The sequence below is a fragment of the Conger conger genome, chromosome 6, assembly GCF_963514075.1.
Source record: "Conger conger chromosome 6, fConCon1.1, whole genome shotgun sequence".
Lineage (NCBI taxonomy): Eukaryota > Metazoa > Chordata > Actinopteri > Anguilliformes > Congridae > Conger > Conger conger.
In genome coordinates, this window is record NC_083765.1 from 33,019,980 (window position 1) to 33,043,552 (window position 23,573).

General features: G+C 44.7%; 1 protein-coding gene across 5 annotated transcripts in view; it reads right to left on the bottom strand.

Moving 5' to 3' along the window:
• Positions 1-18,745, bottom strand: part of arfip1 (ADP-ribosylation factor interacting protein 1 (arfaptin 1)) — a 33,507-nt gene extending 14,762 nt beyond the window's left edge. For 2 of the 5 annotated variants that reach the window (XM_061244974.1, XM_061244971.1), the window contains exons 1-3: positions 18,579-18,745; positions 14,132-14,523; positions 1,304-1,402 (exon numbers count right to left, since the gene is read on the bottom strand). In XM_061244974.1, coding sequence (XP_061100958.1) covers positions 1,304-1,402; positions 14,132-14,521 — 489 coding nt within the window. In that variant the 5' untranslated portion in view covers positions 14,522-14,523; positions 18,579-18,745. Of the gene's footprint in view, positions 1-1,303; positions 1,403-14,131; positions 14,524-15,451; positions 15,471-17,836; positions 17,910-18,578 lie in introns of those variants that run through there. The other 3 variants (XM_061244972.1, XM_061244973.1, XM_061244975.1) reach the window with 3 other exon arrangements.
• Between the last annotated feature and the right edge of the window lie 4,828 nt (positions 18,746-23,573).

The window sequence follows — 23,573 nt, forward strand, 5'->3', positions numbered from 1 at the left end:
AGAGCGCAGAAATCTAAGCAGGCACGGCCAGTCGATGTACAGAATCTCAGAGCCCAGAACTCGAAGCAGGCACGGCCAGTCGATGTACAGAATCTCAGAGCGCAGAACTCTAAGCAGGCACGGCCAGTCGATGTGCAGAATCTCAGAGCGCAGAACTCTAAGCAGGCACGGCCAGTCGATGTGCAGAATCTCAGAGCAAGGCCCCACATTCGCATCACCACTGCTCAAACAGGGAGTGGTGAGTGGGAGCCCATGTGGATTCATAAGAGCACTAGAATAGGGGGGGGGGTGGACACAGAAGGTCAGGCCACAAAACAAATCAATGAAACTAAAACACCAGGACCTCCGGAGAGTAGAATGAGGTCATGTGACCGGTCTGTCCGTGAAGAGCTGCCCCGCCCACTCTCCCCAGGACGAGTGCAAGTTCAGATTCCAGGAAAACGGGCTCGTGTGACCAACACTTCCCGTAGATACAGAGATGAGGAGGGTCACAAAAGTGCTCTCTCTCTCTCCCACACAACAGACAGATACTTCCCTCTCAAATGCTGCACCATCAGGCCCAGCCAGGCTAATTACAGAAGATTGAATGGCTTCAGTGGGGCGCAAGTTAGTTAAAGATTCAAAACCATACTCTGTTCCAGGAAGGACTGCTGTGTCACCAGCTCCCCCTACTGGACATGGCTGACATAGGTTATCTCAACTACAGAACACTTCAGGCCTGATTTCCTAGGACCTTTAGCATGTGCAAAACGTGAGCATGCAAAAAGTAATAACACAACCATTTGGTGCAAAACAAATACCATGTTATTCGTTATTCATTTTTCAGATGTTAAAGGTGGAAGTAAATCAGGCCCTTTGTGTTTAATGTTCTTTCAGCTTAAATGAAGAGGTAAAGAATGAGCCACGCGGTCTCCCGGGCACCGAAGACGTGTTCCCACAGGCTGTGACAGGGCTTTTCAGGAAGGACACAATCAAACAGGACAGCTCCAGCACCCACAGAGAATGGACTGGAAACCATAAACCCGCAGGTGGCTGATCTTCGATAACGGCGTGTTCTTCCCCCGCAGACAGACAGGAACGGACACGGGAGAGACGTGACCCGTCCTAGTGAAACAGAGCGCTTTATACAGCATCCATCAGCTGCTGCCAACAGGCTGTGTGGACAAGAGTTAGCCTGAGCTAACTCCAACGTCCAGAGCAACACTCTCTGTGCAAGTTCGCTGATTAAGCACATGCATTTTCCTTACACTGCTGCACACACACTTTCACACAGCGTTAATGTGAGGATGCATCCGGTTCTTACGCTCTGGAAGACGTCTCCGAGGCTCTCCTCCGAGTCTCCGTTGCTGGTCACGGGGATTTCGGCAGCCGCGCTCCGGGGAGAATCTTCAGCCATCTCGCTCTGCAGCAAAACACACTCTGTGAGCTCCGAAACACACTCTGTGAGCTCCATCAAGCACTCTGTGAGCTACACATCACACAATCTGTGAGCTCTGACACACACTGTGAGCTCCGACACACACACTCTGTGAGCTCCGAAACACACTCTGTGAGCTACACATCACACACTCTGTGAGCTACACATCACACACTCTGTGAGCTACACATCACACTCTGTGAGCTCCGACACACACTCTGTGAGCTCCGACACACACTCTGTGAGCTCCATCAAACACTCTGTGAGCTCCGACACACACTCTGTGAGCTCCACAACACACACTCTGTGAGCTCCAAAACACACACTCTGTGAGCTCCATTAAACACTCTGTGAGCTACACATCACACACTCTGTGAGCTACACATCACACAATCTGTGAGCTCCGAAACACACACTCTGTGAGCTCCATCAAACACTCTGTGAGCTACACATCACACGCTCTGTGAGCTACGCATCACACGCTCTGTGAGCTCCGAAACATACGCTCTGTGAGCTCCGAAACACACGCTCTGTGAGCTCCGACACACACGCTCTGTGAGCTCCGACACACACGCTCTGTGAGCTCCGACACACACGCTCTGTGAGCTCCGACACACAAGCTCTGTGAGCTCCGACACACAAGCTCTGTGAGCTCCGACACACACGCTCTGTGAGCTCCGACACACACGCTCTGTGAGCTCCGACACACACGCTCTGTGAGCTCCGACACACACGCTCTGTGAGCTCCGACACACACTCTGTGAGCTCCGACACACACACTGTGAGCTCCAAAACACACACTCTGTGAGCTCTTACACACACTCTGTGAACTCCAAAACACACACTCTGTGAGCTCCAAAACACACTCTGTGAGCTCCATTAAACACTCCGTGAGCTACACATCACACACTCTGTGAGCTACACATCACACAATCTGTGAGCTCCAAAACACACTCTGTGAGCTCCAAAAAACACACTCTGTGAGCTCCATTAAACACTCTGTGAGCTACACATCACACCCTCTGTGAGCTACACATCACACTCTGTGAGCTCCGAAACACACGCTCTGTAAGCTCCGACACACACGCTCTATGAGCTCCAAAACACACTCTGTGAGCTCCAAAACACACTCTGTGAGCTCCGACACACACTCTGTGAGCTCCAAAACACACACTCTGTGAGCTCTTACACACACTCTGTGAGCTCCAAAACACACACTCTGTGAGCTCCAAAACACACTATGTGAGCTCCAAAAAACACACTCTGTGAGCTCCAAAACACACACTCTGTGAGCTCCAAAACACACTCTGTGAGCTCCAAAAAACACACTCTGTGAGCTCCAAAACACACACTCTGTGAGCTCCATTAAACACTGTGAGCTACACATCACACCCTCTGTGAGCTACACATCACACTCTGTGAGCTCCGAAACACACGCTCTGTAAGCTCCGACACACACGCTCTATGAGCTCCAAAACACACTCTGTGAGCTCCAAAACACACTCTGTGAGCTCCAAAACACACTCCGTGAGCTCCGACGCACACTCTGTGAGCTCCGACACACACTCTGTGAGCTCCACAACACTCTGTGAGCTCCACAACACTCTGTGAGCTCTTACACACTCTGTGAGCTCCAAAACACACACTGTGTGAGCTCCAAAACACACACTCTGTGAGCTCCATTAAACACTCTGTGAGCTACACATCACACAATCTGTGAGCTCTGACACACTCTGTGAGCTCCGAAACACACTCTGTGAGCTCCAACACACACGCTCTGTGAGCTCCGAAACACACACTCTGTGAGCTCCGTCAAACACTCTGTGAGCTACACATCACACAATCTGTGAGCTCTGACACACTCTGTGAGCTCCAAAACACACTCTGTGAGCTACACATCACACTCTGTGAGCTCCGATACACACTCTGTGAGCTCCGACACACATGCTCTGTGAGCTCCAAAACACACTCTGTGAGCTCCGACACACACTCTGTGAGCTCCAAAACACACACTCTGTGAGCTCCAAAACACACACTCTGTGAGCTCCAAAACACACTCTGTGAGCTCCAAAACACACACTCTGTGAGCTCCAAAACACACTATGTGAGCTCCAAAAAACACACTCTGTGAGCTCCAAAACACACACTCTGTGAGCTCCAAAACACACTCTGTGAGCTCCAAAAAACACACTCTGTGAGCTCCAAAACACACACTCTGTGAGCTCCATTAAACACTGTGAGCTACACATCACACCCTCTGTGAGCTACACATCACACTCTGTGAGCTCCGAAACACACGCTCTGTAAGCTCCGACACACACGCTCTATGAGCTCCAAAACACACTCTGTGAGCTCCAAAACACACTCTGTGAGCTCCAAAACACACTCCGTGAGCTCCGACGCACACTCTGTGAGCTCCGACACACACTCTGTGAGCTCCACAACACTCTGTGAGCTCCACAACACTCTGTGAGCTCTTACACACTCTGTGAGCTCCAAAACACACACTGTGTGAGCTCCAAAACACACACTCTGTGAGCTCCATTAAACACTCTGTGAGCTACACATCACACAATCTGTGAGCTCTGACACACTCTGTGAGCTCCGAAACACACTCTGTGAGCTCCAACACACACGCTCTGTGAGCTCCGAAACACACACTCTGTGAGCTCCGTCAAACACTCTGTGAGCTACACATCACACAATCTGTGAGCTCTGACACACTCTGTGAGCTCCAAAACACACTCTGTGAGCTACACATCACACTCTGTGAGCTCCGATACACACTCTGTGAGCTCCGACACACATGCTCTGTGAGCTCCAAAACACACTCTGTGAGCTCCGACACACACTCTGTGAGCTCCAAAACACACACTCTGTGAGCTCCAAAACACACACTCTGTGAGCTCCAAAACACACTCTGTGAGCTCCAAAACACACTCTGTGAGCTCCATTAAACACTCTGTGAGCTACACATCACACACTCTGTGAGCTCTGACACACTCTGTGAGCTCCGAAACACACTCTGTGAGCTCCGAAACACACTCTGTGAGCTCCACAACACTCTGTTAGCTCTTACACACACTCTGTGAGCTCCAAAACACACTCTGTGAGCTCTTACACACACTCTGTGAGCTCCAAAACACACACTCTGTGAGCTCCAAAACACACACTCTGTGAGCTCCAAAACACACTCTGTGAGCTCCATTAAACACTCTGTGAGCTACACATCACACACTCTGTGAGCTACACATCACACACTCTGTGAGCTACACATCACACAATCTGTGAGCTCCAAAACACACTCTGTGAGCTCCATTAAACACTCTGTGAGCTACACATCACACACTCTGTGAGCTACACATCACACACTCTGTAAGCTCCGACACACACGCTCTGTAAGCTCCGACACACACGCTCTGTGAGCTCCAAAACACACTCTGTGAGCTCCGACACACACTCTTTGTGAGCTCCTCCGACACACACTCAGTGAGCTCCTCCGACACACACTCTGTGAGCTCCATCAAGCACTGTGAGCTACACATCACACAATCTGTGAGCTCTGACACACTCTGTGAGCTCCGAAACACACTCTGTGAGCTCCACAACACTCTGTGAGCTCTTACACACACTCTGTGAGCTCCAAAACACACACTCTGTGAGCTCTAACACACACTCTGTGAGCTCTTACACACACTCTGCGAGCTCCAAAACACACACTCTGTGAGCTCCAAAACACACTCTGTGAGCTCCATTAAACACTCTGTGAGCTACACATCACACACTCTGTGAGCTACACATCACACAATCTGTGAGCTCCAAAACACACGCTCTGTGAGCTCCGAAACACACGCTCTGTGAGCTCCGAAACACACGCTCTGTGAGCTCCGAAACACACGCTCTGTGAGCTCCGAAACACACGCTCTGTGAGCTCCGACACACACGCTCTGTGAGCTCCAAAACACACTCTGTGAGCTCCAAAACACACTCCGTGAGCTCCAAAACACACTCCGTGAGCTCCAAAACACACTCCGTGAGCTCCAAAACACACTCCGTGAGCTCCAAAACACACTCTGTGAGCTCCGACGCACACTCCGTGAGCTCCGACGCACACTCCGTGAGCTCCGACACACACTCTGTGAGCTCCACAACACTCTGTGAGCTCCACAACACTCTGTGAGCTCCACAACACTCTGTTAGCTCTTACACACTCTGTGAGCTCCAAAACACACACTGTGTGAGCTCCAAAACACACACTCTGTGAGCTCCATTAAACACTCTGTGAGCTACACATCACCCAATCTGTGAGCTCTGACACACTCTGTGAGCTCCGAAACACACTCTGTGAGCTCCAACACACACGCTCTGTGAGCTCCGAAACACACACTCTGTGAGCTCCGTCAAACACTCTGTGAGCTACACATCACACTCTGTGAGCTACACATCACACTCTGTGAGCTACACATCACACTCTGTGAGCTCCGATACACACGCTCTGTGAGCTCCGACACACACGCTCTGTGAGCTCCGACACACACGCTCTGTGAGCTCCGACACACACTCTGTGAGCTCCGACACACACTCTGTGAGCTCCGACACACACTCTGTGAGCTCCTCCGACACACACTCTGTGAGCTCCTCCGACACACACTCTGTGAGCTCCTCCGACACACACTCTGTGAGCTCCATCAAGCACTCTGTGAGCTACACATCACACAATCTGTGAGCTCTGACACACTCTGTGAGCTCCGAAACACACTCTGTGAGCTCCAACACACACGCTCTGTGAGCTCCGAAACACACTCTGTGAGCTCCGAAACACACTCTGTGAGCTCCGAAAACACACTCAGTGAGCTCCATCAAGCACTCTGTGAGCTACACATCACACAATCTGTGAGCTCTGACACACTCTGTGAGCTCCGACACACACGCTCTGTGAGCTCCAAAACACACACTCTGTGAGCTCCTAAACACACACTCTGTGAGCTCCAAAACACACACTCTGTGAGCTCTTACACACACACTCTGTGAGCTCCTCCGACACACACTCTGTGAGCTCCTCCGACACACACTCTGTGAGCTCCTCCGACACACACTCTGTGAGCTCCTCCGACACACACTCTGTGAGCTCCTCCGACACACACTCTGTGAGCTCCATCAAGCACTCTGTGAGCTACACATCACACAATCTGTGAGCTCTGACACACTCTGTGAGCTCCGAAACACACTCTGTGAGCTCCAACACACACGCTCTGTGAGCTCCGAAACACACTCCGTGAGCTCCGAAAACACACTCAGTGAGCTCCATCAAGCACTCTGTGAGCTACACATCACACAATCTGTGAGCTCTGACACACTCTGTGAGCTCCAACACACACACTCTGTGAGCTCCATTAAACACTCTGTTAGCTCTTACACACACTCTGTGAGCTCCAAAACACACACTCTGTGAGCTCCTAAACACACACTCTGTGAGCTCCAAAACACACACTCTGTGAGCTCTTACACACACACTGTGAGCTCTGGAACACTGTGAGCTCTGAAACACACTCTGTGAGCTCTGAAACACACACTCCGTGAGCTCCAACACACACTCCGTGAGCTCCAACACACACTCCGTGAGCTCAAACACACTAGACTGTCCTCATATACACACTACATAGGAAATATGCAAGCACAATATGAACAAAACAAACCAGAAAGGAGAACTTGCAGATGTTTTTTTTTCTTTGTGATTTGACAGACTTCCTGTCCCTTGGTCAAGAACACATTATGATTGTCTCGATATTTTTACAGCTTCTTTCACCATTTGAAAAAAATATAGAAAGCAGAAAGGAGCTATTCCTCGATTTCTAAGCGTCAAGTTTGTCCAGCATGAACATAAACCTCTAGATGTCAAAGCAATGTTGGCTCCATACTGGAACATGTACAGCTACTATTTCTGTCCATTTCGTATCCTGCACCCATCACATGGTTGAATATTTCCATCTGTGAAATTTGAGGTTAGCGTGAAGACTTGCGCCACAAAAGTGGAGGCATTTTGTGGGGTGCTTGCCGCCATCTAGTGGATATTGTTTTCCATGCACATTAACCCAGTTGGCTTGACCTGTTCGCATTTTAGCAGGCTCCCGGGACACCACTCTGTGCCTGCTGGTTTTCTTTATAGGCTAAATTCCAATTCACCAAAGCCAATGTACAGTGACCACGTCTGTACTCTGAATTAGCCATATGCCAGTCACATCAATGGAACTGTAGCCTGCAGTCATGAGATTTGCCAATAAATCAGATCAGTTATTTTGTGAACAGACGCATGGTGTTATATGTAAATTGGCCCTGTGACAATACCAGTAGAAAGAAGCTCCAGGCCTAATGGGTTGAGCTTGGTGGCTGGGTTTTAACAAGCATTTCAAAGGCAGAAGAAAAAAAACATTCCGGAAAACCTGGTAGACCAGACTCACTTGCGTACAGTCTGTTTTTAATCCATTCAATAAAAATATTTACAACCTGCGTCTCACACATTAGGTTTCATTGTATATCAGATGACCATTTATAAAGTGAAAGTACAGAATGACCAACATTTTCACGAGGCTCATGTTGTTTACAGTGGAAGTAGTAATAAAATCACCAAGCTGCCCATTGTTCTTTCTCTGGTCACCTGTCCCGGGCACAGACTTCCCCTTCATATCACCCTGCGACTTAAAAAAGGCTTCATTATTCATCTGCTGCTTGCCAACGGCACCACAGATCCTTCTGCTGAAACAGGAGCACAGCAAAGGCCTTCTCTCTAACACACTCTAAACCACACGCTCAGAGTCTTTAACACACTCTAACCCACACGCCCAGTGTCTCTAACACACTCTAACCCACAAGCTCAGTGTCTCTAACACACTCTAACCCACATGCTCAGAGTCTCTAACAAACTCTAACCCACATGCTCAGAGTCTCTAACACACTCTAACCCACATGCTCAGAGTCTCTAACACACTCTAACCCACATGCTCAGAGTCTCTAACACACTCTAACCCACATGCTCAGAGTCTCTAACACACTCTAACCCACATGCTCAGAGTCTCTAACACACTCTAACCCACATGCTCAGAGTCTCTAACACACTCTAACCCACACGCTCAGTGTCTCTAACACTCTAACCCACATGCTCAGTCTCTAACACACTCTAACCCACATGCTCAGTGTCTCTAACACACTCTAACCCACACGCTCAGAGTCTCTAACACACTCTAACCCACACGCTCAGAGTCTCTAACACACTCTAACCCACACGCTCAGTGTCTCTAACACACTCTAACCCACACGCTCAGAGTCTCTAACACACTCTAACCCACATGCTCAGTGTCTCTAACACACTCTAACCCACACGCTCAGAGTCTCTAACACACTCTAACCCACATGCTCAGTGTCTCTAACACACTCTAACCCACATGCTCAGAGTCTCTAACACACTCTAACCCACATGCTCAGTGTCTCTAACACACTCTAACCCACACGCTCAGAGTCTCTAACACACTCTAACCCACATAACCCACATGCTCAGTGTCTCTAACACACTCTAACCCACATGCTCAGAGTCTCTAACACACTCTAACCCACATGCTCAGAGTCTCTAACAGACTCTAACCCACATGCTCAGTGTCTCTAACACACTCTAACCCACATGCTCAGTGTCTCTAACACACTCTAACCCACATGCTCAGTCTCTAACACACTCTAACCCACATGCTCAGAGTCTCTAACACACTCTAACCCACATGCTCAGAGTCTCTAACACACTCTAACCCACATGCTCAGAGTCTCTAACACACTCTAACCCACATGCTCAGAGTCTCTAACACACTCTAACCCACACGCTCAGTCTCTAACACACTCTAACCCACATAACCCACACGCTCAGTGTCTCTAACACACTCTAACCCAACCTCATGAACCAGCCTGGGCTTTGTAAGACTGGGTCCATACGACACTGAGCCAATGGTGTCAGCAAAAACAAAACTCTTCCCTCTCCTTGGGCCTCTGTTGGAAACCTTCAGCAGAGACACCGCCCATGCCCCAAAGAATGCTCCCCCCTGAGCCCCTTTCTGTACAACAGAAAGAAGACAGTCAGCCACAGACTACAATCACAGACACTCACGTTTATCTCGCTTTAGTCCTCACCTTTTATCAAAGTCTCGTTACCTGTACAATGTGTACCAACTCACTATACAGGTTTTCTTTGCTTTATCCCCCAGCCCCCCCTCAAATATGAGAAGTAGACAGGACAAAATGTGCTGCCATACTACTGCGCCCTCTGGACATTGAGTTACTGTGAGACTCGGATTGGCTCCAGAGCCTCTGAACACTCCTAATTCCAAGTTTCTGTGAACCAATTGGATAATAGGCTAGGGTGAACAAGGCAATCAGAATCCACGGCATACTACTGTGTACCTACTGTCGGAGGGAGATACCATTCCAACACGGTCACAGGGAGGGAAATATAGAAAATCACAACACATTTGACTGCGTCTCTTAAATGGAGAAGGACAAAGAGTAGGATGGCCGAGAGAATTAGTGGCAATATGTTAGCACTGTGTTGGTGGCATGTCAGTCATGATTGATGCTAAAATTATAATTTGTCTCAGCGAACATAAAATCTTCAGTTGACAACTTTGTCCCAAATAACACAAAACATTCTCACAATGTTGCTGCAATGTAGTGGCAATGTTATGGGGCTATTCCATGCCAACTCTAGGAGGTTGCACTCGGTTCATACTTGTTTTTCTGGTAGGCTTATATAACACTTCCAACTATCTTAACTTCATACATCTTTACATACCTGTAACACCCCTATAATCTAAAATGGAATCTGATTGCCATTACCAGTATTACCACTTTTTAAACAGGTTTAATCTACTACTGCAAACATTCTTGATCAGCTTAAAAAGATAACATGTTAATTGGGTTTATTGTGTATAAAATATTGTATTGTTCATCGTGACACCTGGCGGAATTCAAATGGCAAAACAAAGTATAAAGCTAAGATTTTCAGGAGTTTGCACACTCAAGTTCCTCCTTGCTGTGTTTTAGTGAACCAACATTACAGCAAAAAATGAAGAAGGGTGGCCCTGATGAGGCATTTTTTGCTGAAACATTGGGCAGAAAAACACACACTTGTGTGTGACTTTCAGATAATGCTCCACTTGCGTGCAACGCTTTCGGCTTAGCATATATATATATACATATATATATACACACACACATATACATATAATGTTGTGACATTGGCAAATCATTCCAGTAACATTGTGAGAACATGTTGAAGTAGCAGTGGCACCACAGTCTCTGTCACTCTCACTCTCAACATCAGCCACAGGAAACACCACTCCTGTCCCAGGCCAGTGGGACACACATACTCTGACCAAGGTACAGGGCTGTTACTCAAGGGCTGGCAACTGCAATTTCTCACCCTCCCTTTACCTGGGAGTCAGATGTGAAGACAGTCTGGCCAATCAGTGGCACTACTTGTTCGGTTAATTACCTGGGAGAAGAAAAAAAAAAAAAACCAGGGCCGGATTTTCATTCGAGACCCAGATTTGTCTATCCCTGGTACGGGCTAATACAGTTTGTTGCATATGAATCTGATAATGTCTGTGACAATAGGTAAGAGCAGGAGTGGGCAAGGAGGGCCAAATCCATTCAAATACTTTTCTGTGCTCGACTGATCTTGCCTGGTGTAAATTGAGCCAACCAAGAGAACCAGGAGGCAAGGTTTGCACCTTGAGAGTATTCTGCAGGATCCGATATAGACCAGATAAGCTAAATACAGCTTTGAATCCAAAACATATGGTCAGTGACCCTGGTATGGTACATACAGGAAAATACATAACCCACCCCTGGGTTATACACAGGTTCTTCCAGCAGGGGGATCACATGCCACACAGTGTAAAGGTCCCATATTGGGGAAAAGGACATTTCTCTTACCATGTGATAATAAAAAAAGGTGTAGGTGCTATTAAAACGCTGTGAAAGTATCAAACACACAGGCCACACAATCTGCACTGAAACACTGTGCCTTTGAACAAGCCGATCAGACTTCCTCTGCCGTCACAACGGTGCGCTCATCTGCACGGCCCAACTTCTGCATTCAGCACAGACGGCTCAGCCAATCAGAACAGAGGTTGACTGATATTAATGATACTTAAAGATGCAGTCATTAAAACAGCTCATGAGAGGCCCTGGAGACTGGACATGTGAAACTGGATGGACATGGAGATACAGCAACACACAAACGTCTTCTTCTGGATATCAGGACCTAACTGTTACACTGGAAAGGTGTAAAATATGGAACCTTTAATGCCTGTGCAGAAACACAGCCAAGCAAAGAGTGCCTCTGGTCCCCTGCCATCCACACAACAGGGGGTGGCTTTTGGTCTTGGTTTAGCTTTTTGTAATGGCTGTTCATTTTGATATTGCTGTTTATTGACCTCCGCAGTCCCACCCCTACCTCTTTCAAGGCCAGACTGCAATGAGGAAGTGAAACGCTGCACATCATAACAGCGCTCAGAGATTTCTCATTTTTTTATGCAAAATGGCACAGGAAGGATACAGGAAATGTTTCCAAAGGGTAACAGTGCGGGGAGAGGCTCTGTAGAGCCGGCTTGAAACAAGAGATCAGGTAGAACCTGATCTTGGATTTTAAAGAGACAGGGTCACACCAAACCCACCCCCCAAAACAGACTCGCACGCCACTAACAGCAGGCAGAATGGGGGCCTCCTTTCACCAAGGGAAGGAACGTGCTGCTATTTCCCCTGGACTAGAAAGACCTGCTAGCGCCTATATTTAGGCTAACAATGGTGCCCAGCCCTGAACAAAAGAGGGTTGAAACAATCTGAAACGAGAAAGACACAGATTTTTAAAAGGCCCTGACATTTGAGTCACTGCTTTAAAATGGCCGCTTGATTAAGCAGGAGGTATGTGCCTGAAAGAACCTAGGTACAACTCTGCGTACGTCAGGTCTACACAAACACAGGCCCTGTCGCGGCGTCAATATGTCACCTTACCCACCCGCTCCTCCAAAGCCCTAAACATACACCAAAGCCGAATACGGCATTGTGTTATTGTGTCTCCAGGATGAATTCATACTCCTGCATGGTCACTCAAACGAACGGGACTAGGGGGTGATGATTCGTCCATCGGGATCAATGGATCAGTTCAAAGGGAACAATCCGATCCAATCAAAACAACACACAGAGAACGATCGATCTGTATCTCCACAAATCACAGGGCGATAGATTACCATAATCTTTGGCTGGTTTGCTCTCCAGCAGCGCAGTCTCCTAAAATGGATAACGAGACTCACAGAAAGTAAATAAATAATACCAGACAGCGTGGCTGACTGCGACGGGTCCGGTGACGGCCGCCATGAATGATTAAAAGACCGCGGGCACTGCAGCAAGGGCCGGTATCCGGGGCGACCGGCCGTCCGCCCCCCCGCAGGCTGCTTGCGTTGCGTCGCAGGGCCTGCTGGGAACCAGGCACTGCCACAGCCCCGTATCCTGGAGACGCACGTCAGAAAAGAGGGCGGGGTACCCAACACCTGAAACAGGAAATCCCCCCCCCCCCCCCCCCGTGCTTAAGCCGACCAGACCACCTGGAGGAGGTGTGCCCCGCCCTGAATCTCATTCACTCATTCAGGTTCTCAGGGGAGAACATTCCAGAAGCATTTACTAATGCAGAGCGACAGACTTCAGAGCGAATCATCATTCTCACCACCGCAGGAAAACCACAAGTTGACTGTGTTCTGCCTCTTTCACAGGACGATTCGCAAAATGGCATACTTTCTGAAACGGCGCATTGACATGTACATTTTAAGCATAGGTTCTCTCATCTGTTTTTACATACAGTCCATTTCACAGCTAGATATTTACTCAAGCAATCTGGATTAAGTTTGACAAAACTACAGATCGGCTGATTATAACTTTTGAATCTAGCAATAAAATATGTAAAATGGGAAATAAATGTGTGTACCAACACAATGCTGAAATGTACTATACTGTCAATGCAACTGTACCGTTTTCATTACAATAGCAAATTGCAGTGTGCAAAGTTGTTTCTCACTCAGACAAGATGTGTTACAACAGGGAAGATAAAGATGAACATAAGGTTATAGATTAACAGTGAACAACCAAGATATCAACCAAGTCCTGACTCCATCACATTGCACAACAAATAACAACCCAGACAAAAGTCGACACAGACAACACTTTGTCCCAAAAAGCCTTCGGGGGAATCAGGTAGCCAGGAATGAGAGATTAGAATAGATGTTTGGTTTACTTCCTTGTGGTAAGTGCCATGCCATAGGCATATTCTTATCCCAAAATCAGTATCCCAAATATAGAATAGGATACACAAGCACAAGGATAAAAACCAAGAAGCGTACAGCAGTCTAATAACAAGTTTGAAACAGAAAAAAGGAAGAAAGATTGAGCTATAAGGTACTGTAGTTCATGTTGTCTATGTGTAGTCATGGAATTAGATGACTCAATAATTAATAATCAATAATTAAGCCTCAAATACAACAAGAGTTGTACTAGGCTAATAAGTGTATCAAGAGTCATTGGACTTTTGAGTATAGTCAAATCAAAACAGCATGAACCATGTACAACCCACTGATTTGTAATGACCCGCTTATTTATCAAAGGGTTTGATAATAAGTGTGTCACCTTTCTTTCAGCCTCTGCATCTTCAGAATCCATTTGAGTCTGACCCTCTCCTTTAGGAGTATGGACAATGCCCTTCACAGCATCTTCCCCGTCATTTTTTAGAGCCTCCTCGTTATGGATCTCGTTATCATCCTCATCATGGATCTGAACATCTTCATATTCTTTTTCAACATCTCCAGCATCCGTTAGAGCACCATCGTTACTGATTTGACCATCCTCGTTATAATTAAGTGCTTCCTCGTTAATGTTCTGCATTTCCTTTTTATCGGTTAGCGTTTCCTCGTTATAGTTAACGGTTTCCTCGTTATCACTTATAGTTGCCTCGTTATCCACTCGAGGGTCATCTGCCTGGGTCTCGCCAGCATCAGCCTCAACACTAATGTGAGACATCCCTGAAAACAAACAGACAGCGGGAATGAACAAGTCCTGCAATACGAGCTACTTCAAACGGCCACTTCAGCTGAGGGTCAGCAGTGTGATATGATGGGTGGGTGGGTGTCTAGGACAGTTCACATCTTCAGAGGGGGATAGTGTTACATCTGAACTGGTCCAGACAAAACAAGTAATATGATGTAGCCTAAGGAGATTATCCCAGTCATTGCAGTTCGTATTTATTATATAGCATTCAACACAATGTAAGTGATATTCGATACATTCGTTTTGTAGGGAAGGATGAACTTCAATACCCTTAAAGGATTCTGGATTTCTGTGGCGAGCAAATGGTTTTGAGTGGCATAAACATGCCCATGATTGACAGGGCAATTTCAGCTCCAAGCATTATGGGGTCAAAGAAACCTCACACACCCGTCGCGATGTGGGTGTGTACAGTTTTATATGCTATGAAATGTAGGCTTTATCTAACCGGGGGCCATGGGGAAAATGACGACTTCCAGTAATGTTTCCCGAAGCACATATCCTTATCAGCAAGGTAATTACATTTACAGGCAGGATAAGTATGTATGAAGTACAAATGGTATCCCTGTGTTCAACCGATTCCAAACCAACCTGGTCATTTCTCAAAAATGTCATCCCAACATTAATGAAATTATGTATTATCAACATCCTGTCTTGCATTTCGAACTCAATTGTTTTGTCTTTGTTTTTAATCAAACTATGCCATCAATTTTACTGCACATAATAACCTCCTATTTTAAGAGATTTAGCATAATTTACTCATTCCATCTACCCTGAAAGATGTAATTATTTGTCTAAGAACGTTGTGCTATTTAATACAGATTCAGTTTACATTCATACCAGCAAGCCCAAGTTTACAGACCCTTTATACAACCTAGTTTACAAGTCTTTTATTTGATATCTTACCTTCTGGTCATCCTGGATACCATTTTAGTTTTTGTGTGCGTTTTGCCTGGCCTAAAAAGATTTAATGTTCAATTATAAAGATCTTTAGAGAATATTACTTTTTTTATTTTTTTATTAAATAAAATCTCTCAGCTTTACAACTGAAAATAAGATTAAAGGTTATTTTTGAAAAATAATCAGGTAATATGTTGCTGTACAAGCTACATTCGAATTACGGAATTGTATTTTCTCATCTGAAACAATGAACACCAAACTGTCTGTCCACACAGAAATTCTACAAAAAGAGACTAAAACGACATTTCTTTGAAACAGAAAATGAATCATTACTTGAACCTGTTCTATCTGAGTGCAGATATGTATATGACCCAGAAGCTTTGAACTCCCATCATGCTTTGTGACATCACTATAAATACAGAAGAGGAAGAGGGAGGCAAGGCCAGTTGACTGGTTGAGCCACATTGCTCTGAGTGTCATCATCCTGTGGCAGTCTGACCTAGACTGGTCATGAGACTGACCTTATTAGTTTATAGGCTTGAGAGATAATACTGAAACTGAAGCGCTTTTCTTCCTGCTATAAGACTGTTCAAGTTTTTGCAATCACCCTTTAAAATATGACAGTCTATAAGTCCTGCCTCAAGTGTAAGCTGGCTGCTATCCTCCATCCTGTGCACAGGCATGGTTAATGTGCCCACTGAACTAGCCTACATGACACAACAGGTCAACTGCTCAAAGAGATTCTCATCTCTCAGACAGAGCCTGACTGGCCCGCCTGCTTTATAAAATGGAGCAGCTTAAGGCCCCGCCCACTGGCTCAGCAGCAGCATCCACACTGGCTTTGACATAGGGGATGTTACATCACTGACACACAATGCTGGGGTTGGGAGGTTGGAAAATACACTCTTAGGCAACATTTTGCAGGCACATGTCCAGCAAGAATACTCTCAAGATCAGCTAAGATATAGCCAACAATCTTCTTACTGCAGGCCTCTTCAAATAAAAAATATGGAACTCTGTAATTAATCAATTTACGAGAGTGAAGGATCCTCCTTCACCAGATGAGAAACTGAAAGATCTAAGAGCAAATAAAAATGGTACAGAATACCATTTCCCTGAGGGAAGCACATTCAATTAGCACATCTATGTATGTATTAGAAATAAATACATTTTCAAAAAATAAATGTTCTGCCCCTACAAGAAAAAAGAACAAAGAAATGGGTAATGAGAATATGGCAATAACCAATGACTTATAATGCAATGAAGGCAATCAAGCTGTACCAGTGCTCAGCGTTTCCATTCCTTCAAACAGGGTACCAACGAGTGCCAGTAAAATTCAAGCCAACTATCAGCTCGAAACAACTTGAAAAATATGCAAGAATTAGTAGCGAACACAATCCATATTTCCTTATAATTCATAACATGCAGAACACTTGACGAAATTAACTGGATTGTTACTTGAAACGCATGGTAAACTGCTGATTTCATGTGAAGGTTGGAGCGCCCTTGTATGTCCTAGAATCTATTCAAAGTTAGCTGACATACCACCCTCAAACGCCACCTGGGCAACATACATCTATTGGCACACTACCGTCATACATTAACTTAGATCTCTGAGAGCATGGGTTAGTCGCGGACTTTGACTTCACAGTAATTCTAGGAAGCAAACGTTGGTCACAGTAACTATAGTTACTTAATTGTCACTGCAATTCGCGTAGCCGGTCGAACGAAGCCAACAAGTAGCACTGCAATGACATTAACGTTACACCGCCAACAAAACTTGAAATAACGTTAACTCGAAGAAAACGTGATCCCTGTGTAACTTTAACAGTGTTAGTTACAAATATAAATTAAACGTAACGGGGTCGTCTAAATGTAACTAGCTAGCAGTTACGCTGACATTCTTAATAAAACAACCTCATTTTGTTTGCTTAAGTTTATTATTATTAACGTTACACCGCAACTCGTATAACACTTTAGCTTTGTTAGCTAACATAGTCAAACTACTTACAGAAGCAGCGTTTGATAACAATAGCTACTTGGTTATTCGTAACGTTAAATTACAGCATTGTTAACTCGCAAACAGACTAGCTACCGTTAAACAAGAGCTTGCTTGTGCAGTGTCACGTTGCTCCTTTAAGAATATAGAAGGAAAGATCCAGGATAGATGTCAGGGACACGTAAACGGTAGTCATCAAGCCAGCTAGCTAGCGTATGCTACTATGGTTCAGCAACCGAATCAGATTTAACAAAGGTTAAATTTAGTCGAAGAGACACGTAGTCGTCGAAACTAGCGGACTAGCTAACTATCAATGTTAATGCCACAGTTCGCCAGCTGCCTTGTTACCTAGTGACAAACAGGTTAACTCCTGTTGCTAGCTAGCTACTTGCCTAAGAAGAGCAGCCAGTAGTCTTGGAATCCAGACTTGAACACTTCCTGAATAACCCACCGTTCGCGGAGCCATCTAGCTAGCTGTGTGCAGCTAGCTAGATGGCCACATCATTAGTGTCTTCTAAAAAAAATCAGTTAAGATAAAGCTCATTTATCTAGCATAAACAACTAACGTTAGCATAATCAGAAATCTATTAGCTTGACTAAGTTACAGCTACATCGTGTTGGTTAGATAGCTGGCAACTCTCCAAAAATAACGAAGTTGGTCATGAAGTTCAGATAACAAGTAGCTAGAATAAATGTTTGTTCCGTTAGCTTGCTAGTCGATGACGTTAAGCATGTTGCTATCGAATTGATGGCGGGAGTTAACTCGTTAACTTTGTTCATCGTGAAATAAACTCTGCAGAATGTCATCACAATGCACTTGCCAATTAACCAGCTAACGTTAAAGTAACAACTAAATGGAACGTTAACGTTATCTAGAGAGAAATAATCACGTAAATTAACCTACACCCGAATTAGACTAACGTTGTGTATTGTCGTTATGAAGCAAGAAAGCTAACTTTGGGGTTCTTTTGACTACTGTCCCCATGGTGTCACTACATACCCCTGACAGCAAAATATATGGTTCTGGCAGGCTAAACCAATAGGCAACGTTTAACACAATTGTTGCTCACGGGCTAGCTAGCTAACTGGGTAACGTTTAAACGCGACATGGACTTCATCCCACGATGTATTTACCTGCTAATATTTTCCAAAGTACTGCCCTCTGGTTGGTTTTGGAGACGCTTTCCCCCAGATGCTCCTTTCGTCTTTTATCTAGATTAAACTCTTTCGCTGTAACTGTACTGCGCCCATTGGATCTGTACTCAATTCAATGAAGTCGTTCAGACCCGGAAGGGGACGGATTTCAGGATCGACACAGACTATTGTAAGAATGGACATCAACATCCGGGATTTACTGCTGTAATCTTTGTTGCAAACAATGCATGTGTAATTATCATTGCAATGAGAGCTTGCAAGTTAGACTTGTTTGTCAAATGTCGTTTTTATTGGGCTACCACCACGTTCGTTTTAGCGAACTTTCTGATTTGTTTGTACAGTTTGGCGAGTACAGAAAGAATAGCATTCCAATCGGAAGAAGGCAGATATGGACTTTCCTCTGCATGCACCTGGTTCGCCAACATCACTGTAGTTGCAAGTTTGCATTATTTCGTAAGCTGAACACTTATTTGCAGCACCGTATTTGTAAGCATGTGAAGTATGAGTTCACTGGACTGTTGAATGGAAACCACAAACTGACACCAAATCTTGTACGAAATTTTGATGAGCAACAGTTTCAAACTAATATTCTGGTAATAGTTGGCACTAATAATCTTATTTTTGCTTGATCTTTAACAATGTAGACCATGCTACCCTGTCCCTGGCTGCATGTCCTTGACACAAGCTGAAATCCCAGCAGAAATCAATGCAGTTTTCCACAAACTTTGGTAATCTCCACTGAGAGTGAATATGAAAGATAAGTAGGAACGTGACAGGATCTTTGAGAAAGGGATCTCTCTAAACCCCTGTCTGGCACCACTGGCTTCACAGCTATTGTGCTGTAATGTTGTGTTCAAATAAGCCAGCAATTTTCACCTCCAATTGTAATTAAGATTTCAAATTTGTAGGAAACTGGGATTTTAACTCACTAATTTGTAGCTTCAAATGCCAGGTGGCAGTTATATCCCTGAGGAAGGTAACTAACCTGCATTGCTTCACAAAATATCAAGTGATATAAATAGTATGAAAATACAAGCTGTATGAGCATCTGTTTAAATAGCTAGATAAGATATGATTACATATTAAGTTCGCAAATGACTGAACGCCTAGGAAATATTAATTTGATTTGCTTTCTGAAAATATCTCTTTTTCCCAGTCGAGCCTCTTGAAATTCATATCAATTTTTTTGTTTTTGTTAACACTGGAAGTGAGAAATACCTGTACGGATGTTCTGATAATCTGACTCGTGACTACAGTTGCGCATATCTTCCACAAGGTGGAGCCCCTGCTCTTCTTTACTTCACTGTTCGAAAAAGGTTTTTCATTCCTGCAGGACATTACATTACATTATTGGCATTTGGCAGACGCTCGTATCCAGAGCGACGTACAGTTGATTAGACTAAGCAGGAGACAATCCTCCCCTGGAGCAATGCAGGGTAAAGGGCCTTGCTCAAGGGCCCAATGGTTGTGCGGATCTTATTGTGGCTACACGACGGGGATCGAACGACTGACCTTGCGGGTCCCAGTCATGTACCTTAAGCACTACGCTACAGGCCGCCCCTATATACCTGCATATGCATACTTTTCTTCCAGCTGAACGTCACTTATTTGGATAATGTTCTTTAAAAAAACCCTAAATTAAATCTGTAGCTGATATGTTTGCATCAGGGTTGGGATCAATTTAATTTAAATTCTGTCAGTTGAAGAAATTAATTGAGATTTCAGTTAATTTCCTGGGTTGACAGAACTGAAATGGAATTGGCTTCATGGCTTGAATGAGCAAAATATGTAAGGATATTGAAACTTTTCATCTGGTTTTGCATGCTATTTTTCACACTCTTACAGCGATCAATTTCTATGTTTGTTTTTGTGTGGGTTTTCCCCCCTCTTTTTAAAATACATTTGGTGCCCATTGTGGGGCTGAACTTTTCCCACCCTAATTTGGATTTATTCCCAATTATCTAAAACCTTGGCTGTGTTCATGCGCAAAGCCCACTGCCGCTTTGGGAGTGTGTAAACACTCACGGCCCTCCTTCACGGCCTGCTTCTTCTTCTCACACTGCAGAGTACAGCCAGGCTTGCACACAGAGGAGCTGGTGGAAGACCATTCATATATGGCTGTTGAATGGAAACCACAAACTGACACCAAATCTTGTACGAAATTTTGATGAGCAACAGTTTCAAACTAATATTCTGGTAATAGTTGGCACTAATAATCTTATTTTTGCTTGATCTTTAACAATGTAGACCATGCTACCCTGTCCCTGGCTGCATGTCCTTGACACAAGCTGAAATCCCAGCAGAAATCAATGCAGTTTTCCACAAACTTTGGTAATCTCCACTGAGAGTGAATATGAAAGATAAGTAGGAACGTGACAGGATCTTTGAGAAAGGGATCTCTCTAAACCCCTGTCTGGCACCACTGGCTTCACAGCTATTGTGCTGTAATGTTGTGTTCAAATAAGCCAGCAATTTTCACCTCCAATTGTAATTAAGATTTCAAATTTGTAGGAAACTGGGATTTTAACTCACTAATTTGTAGCTTCAAATGCCAGGTGGCAGTTATATCCCTGAGGAAGGTAACTAACCTGCATTGCTTCACAAAATATCAAGTGATATAAATAGTATGAAAATACAAGCTGTATGAGCATCTGTTTAAATAGCTAGATAAGATATGATTACATATTAAGTTCGCAAATGACTGAACGCCTAGGAAATATTAATTTGATTTGCTTTCTGAAAATATCTCTTTTTCCCAGTCGAGCCTCTTGAAATTCATATCAATTTTTTTGTTTTTGTTAACACTGGAAGTGAGAAATACCTGTACGGATGTTCTGATAATCTGACTCGTGACTACAGTTGCGCATATCTTCCACAAGGTGGAGCCCCTGCTCTTCTTTACTTCACTGTTCGAAAAAGGTTTTTCATTCCTGCAGGACATTACATTACATTATTGGCATTTGGCAGACGCTCGTATCCAGAGCGACGTACAGTTGATTAGACTAAGCAGGAGACAATCCTCCCCTGGAGCAATGCAGGGTAAAGGGCCTTGCTCAAGGGCCCAATGGTTGTGCGGATCTTATTGTGGCTACACGACGGGGATCGAACGACTGACCTTGCGGGTCCCAGTCATGTACCTTAAGCACTACGCTACAGGCCGCCCCTATATACCTGCATATGCATACTTTTCTTCCAGCTGAACGTCACTTATTTGGATAATGTTCTTTAAAAAAACCCTAAATTAAATCTGTAGCTGATATGTTTGCATCAGGGTTGGGATCAATTTAATTTAAATTCTGTCAGTTGAAGAAATTAATTGAGATTTCAGTTAATTTCCTGGGTTGACAGAACTGAAATGGAATTGGCTTCATGGCTTGAATGAGCAAAATATGTAAGGATATTGAAACTTTTCATCTGGTTTTGCATGCTATTTTTCACACTCTTACAGCGATCAATTTCTATGTTTGTTTTTGTGTGGGTTTTCCCCCCTCTTTTTAAAATACATTTGGTGCCCATTGTGGGGCTGAACTTTTCCCACCCTAATTTGGATTTATTCCCAATTATCTAAAACCTTGGCTGTGTTCATGCGCAAAGCCCACTGCCGCTTTGGGAGTGTGTAAACACTCACGGCCCTCCTTCACGGCCTGCTTCTTCTTCTCACACTGCAGAGTACAGCCAGGCTTGCACACAGAGGAGCTGGTGGAAGACCATTCATATATGGCTTTGACTTGCAGTACAGGGGTGACTGATCAACCAGCAGAGGTCGCTGAAGGGCAATGAAACCCAAACCCCTAACCAACTGAAACCCAAACCCCTAACCAACTGAACCCCCCGCCAGCTACAGGACAAGGACATTTGTGATGTACATGAGGCCCTAGGACCTTGGGCAATATCTCTGTTGGCCTCTTCCACTGATCATTTGGTACTAATCACACTAAGTACCTTGGCTTCCACACCCATTCTGTAGGATTTTCCATGGAATGGATCTCTATATTGCTTGGAATATCCCACAATAGATGTGTATCTCTTACTAATGTGCCGTGGTAGTATGAGGAATTTAGTCGAGCATGAACCACTCCACCCATATAAGAAATCTGCATTTATTTTCCCACTGATGTGGACTAACAGTCACAATCAGCCAATGACACATCTGAAATCTCTAAATGTATTGGCTGTGGGGCCCAGCCTGCTCTTGTAACAAGCCTTTTCATAGGCTGATTCTCTCAGGAGCCCTCTGGTGATATATTTATCTGATCTTTTAACTCTTTACGTGTCTCCTCCCAGCTGTCAGCATATCCATGCAGACAGCGGTTTAGCATGTGTTTGTATTGTAGAAAAATACTTGTATTTGTAGATACAATTAACAGGTAATTTTAAATTAATGTTAATTTAACTATGATCAGCCCACCTGAGAAAAGGTTCAATATTGATAAGTTCAGGCACAGGAGAAACTCTGTACTAGCCTGCAGCAGACTGACTTAGTTTGGGCAAGTCGTGTCTTGGAGTGGTGATTTATCACACAGAGGCAAATGTGCACAGAGGAGGAGCAGTATTCATGGTGGATTACAGTTAATGGTGACCAGGCAAAAAGGGCTGTTATTGTTTCCAGAGGTGGGGAAACGGGCAAAAGCAGCTTCGTTCTGTTGAAGCAAACTTGTAATCTTACATTTACCCACATTTTTCTGTTGTAACTTACTTGGTTTTACTCATTTAAAAAAATTCCAATATGAATTAAGGAGCACAACAAGAAGTGTTTTAAGAGAACACTTTATTTTCAGTTCTTTCCCAATAGAATATACAATTATAAAATATAATTCAGAAGCTTATAATGTTTGGAGACAAAAAAAACATTGAAGCTGCATGCTGAAACAGTAAATAACGGTGCAATAAGACCGATTCTCTTTCTCTAGAGAAAAAAAAACATCTGCACTCTTTCTTGCAAGCCCGCATACCTTAGGTGGAGGAATTTATTTT